Here is a 10,499-nt window from a genome sequence, read left to right as displayed (position 1 = left end):
TTGTTTTGTTGTTGTGTATACATGTATGTATTAGACTGGCCTATGTGTTTAAAGAACTATGTGTTTTTAAGAAATAGATTTTATATATTTTCTTATATAATTAAATTAAATAAGGTCAGTTAGTCACATTTCTACTTAATTACCATTGACAGTACCAGAAGATTATCCATAAGGCTGTTAGTATAATTGCATATTATCTAATTTACCTGGTGATAACTTTCTCATGATCCTGCATTCATAATTCATTTCATTGTGCTTATTAATCAATATGTTAATATTATCTTCATACCAAGATACAGATGACCTGGAATGCTACAGTACAGTTGAACATTTTACAGTGGTATCTGGTCACAAAACATATACTGTAAATAAAGGCATTTCTACATCCAGATCAAGCTGAGGTGGCAGAAAGCAAAGTTCTATATATCTCATGACAAAAATGGACTAGAGTAATAAGGGTCACACTTTTTTCATTCTTATGATAGTACAAAAATACATGGAAATGGGATTACAAGAGAGTCTAACTAATAATGTAACAACTTGAACTGTGTTAAATGCATGTATTGCAATGTTTGTCCATGTGCTAAATAAGTAGGACTATTTCTTCCCTTAATTCAAAATGCATTCCAATTATCTTTAGTATTGCTTGTAAATAATTGTTTTGATTGAAAATTCTGACATATTTGAAATAATATGAAAAAAACAACTTTTCTGCATGTACATGTATAGAATTGCAGCAGATCTTCACATTACTATTTTTGAATAAAGCATTTAAATTGAACAGAGAAATAATGAATTGTAGAGGTACTAAATAACACAGGTACTAAAAGGTGGTGGTTTAATTCAACTGAAATTCACAGTAAACATGCTCCAAAAAACGTGTTCAGGAGCTTCACAGTGTGGTATTTTATTGTGCTGTCTCCTTTAGGTTAACTTCCAATTTTAAATTAGATTAGATCTTGAGCAGTCATTACCAAATGTAAATTGATTTTAATCTGTAATGAGCTACACAACTAGAGTTCTTTCTCGGTGTAAAGTCAGACTGATACACACTGCTGGTTGAAATGAAAAATTACTTTTCTTGCATTGAAGTGTTCGATATTGAATTACCTCACAGTTTAAAACAAACTTTCATATTGATGTAATCTGTTTGTTTCAACATCTTGAAATGGGGTGGGAATGTATTTTTCCATGGAATATACCCTAGCTGGCAATTAAGGCAGAAACCAGAATTTCTGGATAAACACAGAAGAGTCGAGAAATCAGGGTTGAATGATGAAAACTGGACTCAAAGCGCCCTTGAAAAATATACCCAGTGCAGATTGTTCCAGCTGATATTTGGGATCGCTTGAGTAATGTCTTAAAAAAAAGTTATACGGGACTGTTAGCTACATTGAGTGGAATTGACATTGAATTGATGGACTTGTTGACCTTTTCTAACAAATTAAAAGCTGGCAAAATTTGTAGATCAGTAGAATTTAGTATAATTTACTGCAAAGAGTTATGATGATTATGTTTGAACAACAAACAGCTTCATCTGGCAGCCCATGTGTCTATCTTGTGATAAATGCCTTAGAAAAGAAGGTAGTCCACAATTTACTTAACATGTTCAACCTTCAGTTCGGCACAGACAATTATCAACAGTTTAAACTGGCTTTTAGATATTATTATGCAACACTTACAGTACTTTTAAGTGTGATATGGAGCATGCATTGAATGAGTAGGGTTTTATAAAATTTTGCATTACAATTTTCATTTACCTTGAAATTGAGGGTATTTGAAATTATAATCTAAATGAAGGTATTTGAATTTAGCTATATTTTCAAGTGCTTACTTAAGTACTGTATTTTGATTCCATAAGGTTTTTCGCAGAAATCATTTTGATTGCAATCATAGTGTGTCACATTTGATTGGGCACTGTTTTACAAAAATACTTAGACTTTCTTTTCTTCATTGAGTTGACCAGCATTCTTTTACATTCAAGGCGTTTAGCAGAATACATTTACAAAACAAAAGATGTTTCTGTCACATCAGACCTGTTTCTGTCACATTAGACTAGACTGAGTAGAATTGTTTTCAGCAAGAGTACTGTTAACTTCACCTGGTTATCTTACATTAACTGTACTGCAGACAAAAAACCTACAAAATGTTCATTTCCCTTCATTTTGGGTAACATCTGTTTCAATAAACTTCATTTCTGCATTCCCTGTCCCTGAGGTCACACTGCCATCCCTCACCTTACGTCTGAAAAGGAAAGGAAAGGCTTTCTTGAAAGACTTGCGGAAGCTAACACCCATGAAGCCATAGACAATGGGATTGATGGATGAGTTGGCATAAGACATACAATTGGCCCACGTCTTAATCTTGTAGGTGGCGTAGTTGGCCTTGTAGTTAGGATAGAAAGACTGGAATAGTATGAACAGCTGAATGGGCCCCCAGCAAATAGTGAAAAGCAGGACGATTACTACCACCATTTTGGAGATTTTGCTTCTCATGGCCACAGTTCTCTCCGAAAGCACCTGGACCTGGAATCAAAGCAGAAATTACTGAACCTCTTGGATGGCTTTTGTTGTTCTGACATTTTGACACATTTTCTTAAGCTTGGTTCATTTGATTTCTATATTCTAACTACATGTGATAAATATAAAGGCCAGTTTGCCGTTGTTTACTGTTATTTATGTAATAAGCTACAGTATGTACATAAATATGACAACAACAGCAGCTTCTAGAGAACTAAAGTGACTTTAAATCAGAGTTTACCTAATGCGTGGTGCGACACAAGCCTATGGAAGCAATCTGGGAGTTGTAAAATTGAGCCCACCAAGTCTGACACAATGGACATGTTCTTGAAATAAAAGTGGATTGCTTTCCAATTGACACTGACGTACCACGGAATTTCACTGATCATCCCTGCATGCTATGCAGATGCATCACAAAGTTTACCTGGTAATTGTTGTCTACAGGCTCGACCACTGGTTTCCCAACCCTCTTGAGCATGAAGTAGTAGCATAAGGAAATCGTGAGAAGAGGCAGGAGGTAGACAGCCAGGAACTGATACAGAGTGAAGGCTTTCTCATGCATCTTTGATGGGAACTTTTCTAAGCAGTAGAGTCTGGGCCCATACCAGTACCCTTCCTGGATCTTCTGATACATGATGATAGGTGTTGAGAGAATAAAGGACCCTTGATTTTAACAAAATAAAGAATAAAATATATAAGTAGATCATAGAAATAAGTAAGGGTTGAGAATATGAGTACAATGTAAAGATAACATTGAAGGTATTCATAACAAATTCTTAAATAATCTATACCTAAATAAAGTCTTCATTCGTTACGGTCATCTGAAACTGATATTTTGAAATGTTTTATTGTTTTCAGATTAAACATTCCAACTAATGTTTAGCATTTGGTTGGAATAGATCAAATTTGATCTATTACTTTATGTGTGATCACTTCACCACATTTACTGTGTCCCATTCTGAAAATAAACAAGTGGAGGCACTTGTGAAAAACAGTCACGAAAGTGTTCCCACTGCAAACCAGAAAAAAATCTTCTTTTAAAATCTCTTTCAGCAAACTATTTCATTATTATTCATTCTTTGGCAGACAAAAGCAATAACAGTTAAGAACTTTAAATAAAAAAGATAGGAATGCTCAATATCTTAATATCATCATGGAGAAGGATCTGAAGGTGGTATTTGAAAAAGTAAGTGCTGGATTAGAACTACTAGTTCCTCACGTCTTGGAACTGACACAGCCTCTGGCATTGTGAACAGAACCAAAGAGTGAATCATAAGCTGGGAAGTCAAAACCACCCACTTATAGATTTTTTGAGAGCAGGAGAAAAGTCTAGAAAGACTAACAAGGAAAGGAGTAATGATCAGGATCTGGTGGATGAGATGTTATTTTTTCAATACGAATTGGTTTAAAATGAAATGTGTAAAAGACATAACCAGATGATACCTACCAATCCAAATACAGATGCTAACAAGCATTGCAACCCGGGGTGTGCGATGACGTAAGGATTTCAGAGGGTATACTGTAGCATAACAGCGATCACCGCTCATTGCTGTGAGAGTGATACAGGTAGCCTGGACTGTAACCTTAAACATAAAGATTGGATTGTTTTACCATTGAAATTGTCAAGAGATACAGTCTAGACAATAACCAAATGCATGTGTGTTAAATGAAATGAAGATGTAAGAACACGCTTTAAACTGCTTTACTTGAGGGACATGAACTTGGTCCGTGGATGAGGAAGTCAGAAGAGACAAGTTACTGGTGGTAGGGTGGGATTGAAGGGGCGGAAGTTAAACGAAGATGAAAAATCCCACCTTGACACCCCTACTGACCAGGTGACTGATGGGAGATAGGGTAATGTCTTTGTCAAGAACTTTTATTATGAACTACATTTCTAAGTCAGGTCCAGATAGTAATAACGATTAATTAAAACATTTCCACTGGTTGAAATTCAATTTTAAAAAAATAGTAATAATTTTTGGATGGTGCTCTTTTGGGTTAAAAAATATGGGGAAAATATGGGAAATATTACCAGGTTAAAAATGCATACAGTATAACTCGATATGTAACAACTGAACATACAGTAGTGTATTAACTGCAACAATTCCATATAACAGATCTAGGGATGTGCTTGAGTGGCAGGAAAAGAGGAACCACCATCAGCATCTTACTGGGAATTATTTTTTCATTGCAAAATAGCTTCTGATTGACGGTTGTCTTTAAACCATGAACACACTAGCACATCAACACTTCTTGTGAAGTATTTTTTGTCAGTGTGGAATCTGATGTTTTCCTCCCACCATGTTTCCACATCACTGAAAACCAGCTATTTCTTAAGAAGACGAGACCAGTAGAGGTGTTGGTCATTAATGAGTACAATGGCACAATAGTTCACAGAGATAAAGCCTTGGATTTGGGAACAGAAGCCTGATTTTCTGCTGTAGATTAATTATCTGTAATATCCCACTCATGTGTCAGCCCAGCACATTTATCCCTATCTAAGGGAAGAGATCATTAGAACTACAGTACGGTATACAATGTATTATGCTTTTACTGTAGTTTTTTTAAGCATCCCTGTTTCAAAGAGCACCTTTTTTTGCTGAGTGCTACATCCTAGACATAAGTAATTATGATAAATGTCATGATGTAATAAAGAATTGGAGGAATTGATACTGCAGCATCTCCTGGTTGACACGCCATCCTTTATGTAACCCTCTGTGCCTCATTACCTCTTGACACCTTTATTAATAAATATTTGTAGTTTAAATTGCCTGCTTTTCTGTAACAGGAACAGACACATGATGACAGAAAACACTGTGAAACTAAAAAGCTCTTTTTCACCCTTTTTCATGCATATTGTCTTAAATTCTTCATAATTTTCTCTTCCTGCTCTTTGGATTAAAACCTTTTAACAGTGAGAAGGTCTGAGTTACAAAAAGGTATAACAATCAAGAAACAGCAATGGTATGTTTTCAGCAAATGGAGCAACATTCTTTTGTGAGTAATATAACCACCGGTAGTACCCTTTTACAACAACTAAATACAGTGATTTTGTAGATCGTTTGATTGTAATTACTCTGTATTTTCAGTTACAGACGGAACATTGTATTGCCACATCGATCATCGGGCAAACGTATAGGAACAAGTAAATAGTCCGCTGCATAAACAGACGTTTATTGATTTTTAAATTATTGAAATTTACCTGTTGTAGGAAGGCAACAAATTTGCACATAAAGTCTCCAAAGATCCAGCCCGGCAGAGGGTAAAGAGTGGCAGTAAAGGGGACACAGCACACCAGGAATATTATGTCAGTGGTAGCCAGGTTTGCTGAAAAGAATAATTTTTTTGTCAATAAAAATCTCCTTCTTAATCAGACACGTCACCTAAAGCAGTCAAAAGTACTCATGTCTAATAAAGTTTGGATAGTAGGCAAAGGCAAAGGATTACTTTGGGAACAAATAAGACAACATGAGCTGAGCTGTAGGCATTGTGAAAATAAAAACGTAATTTTTACCAAGCTCTTCAGTCATCCATATACAGTTTGCACATGGACCGTACAGAGACTAGGCTAGCATGGATGTGAGATCCTAATCCTGCACACTTCCTGTTGCCTGCCTATGTGTATAAGTCTCGCACCTAGGTCTTTTCTTCATGTATCGCTCCTGCGTCCTCCCCACCTCATCATCTATACCCTTGAAGCAAATTTCCTAGCTCAATCCTTGCAAAAAAGATGGGGGAGAGACAACCTATCCACAGATCTAGGCTGCCATTCCCTCAGCTCTCTAATTTTGTCCCTCTATTGCATGCATCAGGATCTAACCAAATTACCGAAATGTACAGTAAGTAAGAACTCCAGCTATAGTAAGAAAACCTTTTCATCCTCTTCTATGTCCTGGATAATCCCACAACAAGAACCTCGGAGCACCTGTAGGCTGCCCTTGACGAACACCCGGAAAAGCATCCCAGTAAACACACAGGTGGACTTATTTTTGAGATTCTGCAGCAGGAATGAGCTACAACACCTAAGACTGGAACTGCAGATCTCAGCAACACATATGATGCTGCCTTATGTAAGGTAAGTAAGAGAACAAGAAACTACAAACCCCATTCATATTTATGGCACTGTTATGAATGGCTTCATACTAAATGAGAATATTTTCCAAATGTTATTGTCCATTTATTCACGTTTTTCAGTGAGATTTCAATGAGGTGGTAAATGTTTTTTAAAGACTGAATTCAGCTGTGTGCTTGTAGCTATTCCACACTCTTGTACGTAAATGTGGACAAAAGCCATTCAATTTGAAGGTCTTAGCTTCCCTAATTAATATCACTACATACTGTATATGCAATTGCAGATGGGATTCAAAAAGAATCTGGGATTTGCTCTTTATATGCTCAAATACACTCTGGCAACAACAGCAGTGTCCCAAATATCATTCTTCCAACTCTTAAAAAGCTACTGCTATGTTTTCGACTCAGAAGAACACAACAAGAAGATAGTTCAAGTAAGTACAGTAGCTGCATCAGCATGCATAAGCTGCAAAGGAACAAGTAAAGGTTTATTCCATGCTGAAAAGAGAAGAAAATAAACACAACATTTTGGCTGTGGAGCCTTCTTTGGGTGACATACTGGAATGCATCAGCCAGTTAAATAACTGACACCCAGTGTGCCTATTTACAAAAATTAGACTTCTATAGGGGGAGGTTAGCTGTTATTGCAGTGCTTTCTTAGGCTGACCTGCCATGGTCTTCTCTTCTTGTGCCACTATAATATTTTTATTAAAATATTTACAATTTTGTATTGTATAGATGGATTAATCCTATCTGATGGTACTATTTGAGTTTTTTTTTTTACTCAAATAGTTAATAAATGAGTTAGTAAATTGGGCGACGGTAAATTATGGCTTTGGTTACTCTGTTTCTGCACTAAGCTCTGCCTTCCTAATTACAGATTAGATATAGCAGATACAAAGGCTACATTTCAATTAATCTAATACAAAACAGCACTGGACTGGCATAGCCGAGATTACTGTATCTGTTACAACATGTGGTAGAATATTTTCCCTACTAAAATCCCATTGTGCTACTTCCTAACTTCCTAGTACTCTTGAAAACTCAATACAAATCGTATTTAGAATTAAAATGTGTCCATAAATTGCCATACGCATCCTATTCATAGAAGGCTTTTGGTGTTTCCTCAGAAACTGGTAAACGAGAAAGCAGATTACGTAAGGACTTTACACAGTTCAGATGTATTCCGCATATAAGTAATACTTAATCAAGTTCCCATTTATCTTGTTGTGTGGTTAGAGTGTTGTATGAATTCTAGCCATCACATGGTCATTTGTTATGTTTAGTGGCTTGGCATGGTTACTATCCACTTAACCCCCTTTGAGATTTTAGCTCTCTTTAAAAAAAAAAATAAGGCAAAGAATTGAATCTGAACGTATGTAAGTAATTAAAAGAATGCATAAAGGAAAGTATTCACAAACACTATGTCCTATGGACATGGAAAAACAATTTTAATGCTTAGGCATCAAAATAACCTGTCACCCGACAGATAAGCAGCTGATGAACATGGGATGAAAAAGGGGTGTACAGAATAACAGGTTGCAAAATGTCATTCAAGTATATTGGACCAGTGCAATGCAATGCTACAGTACATAAGCAACTGTAGCAGCAAGATCATAAAATCCACTCTACATTGTACAGGTACCTATATCTCGGAGGTTTGAGAACCTGACTCGGGCTGTTTGACAACAGGAGCAAGCTGGCGTGTTTCAATGATTGTAAGAAGATAGCCAAAAACGCATTACTATAGTCAATCATAGAAGGAACAAAGGAACGAACAGGTTTCTCAGCATCAGAAATGCATACAGTAAACTGGGTTTGAAACAAGCCTCGAAATGATGAAAATGATTTAAAAAATATATAAATAGTACATTTAAACTATGAATTTGGTACTATGAAAGTTCAAATCTTACAGCAGAGCCAAAAAGTCCACCCAGGTTTCTGACAAGAGCGCTGAAAGTAAATTCAAGACGACAGTCTCATTTATATATACTGTATATATTGTAGCAATTTGATGCCAGTTTCTAACAGTCTCCGGTTTTGCACTGTTAAACGTAAGATAAAAGTCGATATATCTACAGTTTTGATATCTTGGTAGCATGATATAAGCAAGGAAACCTGCCATTTGAGTATCTGAAAGAAAGGCAAATTTAGACTGAGTATATAAGTAGTAGAACCTGCAGGATTAAACAAATTAATCTTAATTTAAATATGAAACGTATTGGCGCAGACTCCTTAACCTATCACTTTATGTTTAACACGTCACACGACTGTTTACTTTATTATTAATTATTATTGTTGTTGTTGTTCGTACTGTAATAAATCATCCAATCGAAATTTTTCTTTCTGACTCATAACGAACGGAATGAAATATAGAATAAAACTCTAAAACAGATTCGGATTAATATTGATAATTAAATTGGAATAAAGAGCAATCGTCCGTAAAACGCAATAGTTCTACAAATAATCTTGCGAAATGTATTTATCATTAAAATGTTGATCGAAACAAATAGTAAACATTCAGAAAAAACTTTTAATTATCTTACTCCTTGGAACTTAAACAGTTCTTGACAATATAGGTTAAGACCTTTCCTAAGAGGTCTCTTCTAATGTATACAGTACATAGTCTTGGGTAATAAAACTGAAGTACTGGGCGTCTAGGCATTTAATGATTTCACTCATTTCTTAATGTACTTCTAACATCGCTACAGGGGCGTAACCTTACCTATGTAGAAGTTGGTGGCTGTTCGCATCTGTCTGTGTTTGGATATTATGTATATGACTAATGAGTTTCCAACGAGTCCCACCAACATGATGAGAGAAAAGAACAACGGAACCAGCCAGGCATCTGTGAGAAATGGAGGAGAACCCTCCTCTGTCTTCTCCAAAGAACCGTTCACATCAGTGATGTTTATTGATAGTTCGGTGATATTGATCATCTCTGTTGGAAACGTCATCCTGCTCTTATTCCGTAACATACAATACAAATTAGTAAAATACCATTTCTTCAGACGACTCAACTCTATGTTCTAAGAATCCCATTCTCATCTTAGAAGTAATTTTGAAAAGTGTTGAAATGTACAGTTCACTTTTAATCCAAAGATCTGCCACGATCACATTTTCGGAGTACTTTCACATGTGAGCATTTTGAGGTTTCTTTTTTTTTTTAAGCCATTCCAGTGATAAAATCGTTCTAGCGGATGACATCCACGAACACGAGCACCAACGAAATACAACTTTTTCACCTTTGAGTTTTCAAAGCAATTCCTTTCCAAGCACCAGTGCGAATTAGCTTTATACTGAAACTGAACACACGTGGGCAATGCATGCGGAGTAAAGGCTGATGTCAGGTTTCCTAGCAACATTTCTGCAGAGTATCTGCTTTTTTGGCTATCCATCTATGTTCTCAGTGCAATCATGAAGCCTTGGATATATAGTTAGGCACTTTCATTGTATGCAATTCGTGTGCGTTTTAGCAAGTCACAGGACCAATACATGTTGTTTTATTGTATGTCATATCTGTGCCCTTTGTTTTATACAATAGATGTCTTTAACTTAAAGTTTATGTTCCCCTGAACTATCAGGGTAGGGAAGGGGGCAGGATGGGAAAACTAAGGACTTTCTACAAGTACATGTCACAAGCCTTTTGCATGTGTTATAAAGTTAACGTTAAGATTTGTAAGCGGATAACGCGGTTACTTTGCGGACTCATTTACAGTACATACGGTGCTACTCAGGACAAATTCGGTTATCTCAGTTGTGATGATTTTGTCTAGGATTTGAAAAAGGACATTACAACTTACAGTATATACACCTGTCTGTGGGAGTTTAATTACCTGCGTTAAAAAGATGCATTTTTAATACTTTCTATTTCTTCAAGTTGCAGTCAGTTTAAAGATTCGTCTTGAT

The 10,499-nt window shown here is 36.0% G+C and overlaps 1 protein-coding gene across 1 annotated transcript; it reads right to left on the bottom strand.

Moving 5' to 3' along the window:
* Positions 1–882: 882 nt before the first annotated feature.
* Positions 883–9,844, bottom strand: kiss1ra (KISS1 receptor a). The gene is made up of 5 exons (XM_006634729.3): positions 9,316–9,844; positions 5,722–5,846; positions 3,967–4,102; positions 2,944–3,182; positions 883–2,525 (listed from the first exon to the last, which is right to left on the bottom strand). Exons 1-5 carry the CDS (start codon positions 9,566–9,568, stop codon positions 2,151–2,153), a joined length of 1,128 nt encoding a protein of 375 aa, XP_006634792.2. The 5' UTR covers positions 9,569–9,844; the 3' UTR covers positions 883–2,150.
* Positions 9,845–10,499: the final 655 nt, after the last annotated feature.

This window comes from Lepisosteus oculatus, chromosome 9 (genome assembly GCF_040954835.1).
Source record: "Lepisosteus oculatus isolate fLepOcu1 chromosome 9, fLepOcu1.hap2, whole genome shotgun sequence".
In the NCBI taxonomy this organism is placed as follows: Eukaryota; Metazoa; Chordata; class Actinopteri; order Semionotiformes; family Lepisosteidae; genus Lepisosteus; species Lepisosteus oculatus.
The sequence above is the reverse complement of the archived record's forward strand: the minus strand, read 5'-3'. Positions and strand labels throughout refer to the sequence as shown.

What these genes read in the sequence shown, in the direction of transcription:
- kiss1ra (XM_006634729.3), bottom strand. Translation starts at nt 9,568, where the DNA reads ATGTTACGGAATAAGAGCAGGATGACGTTTCCAACAGAGATGATCAAT. An exon ending in AGCCACCAACTTCTACATAG is followed by an intron (nt 5,847 to 9,315) that starts GTAAGGTTACGC and finishes TATTCTTTTCAG; the next exon opens with CAAACCTGGCTACCACTGAC. An exon ending in CTGTAGACAACAATTACCAG is followed by an intron (nt 2,526 to 2,943) that starts GTAAACTTTGTG and finishes CTTTGATTCCAG; the next exon opens with GTCCAGGTGCTTTCGGAGAG.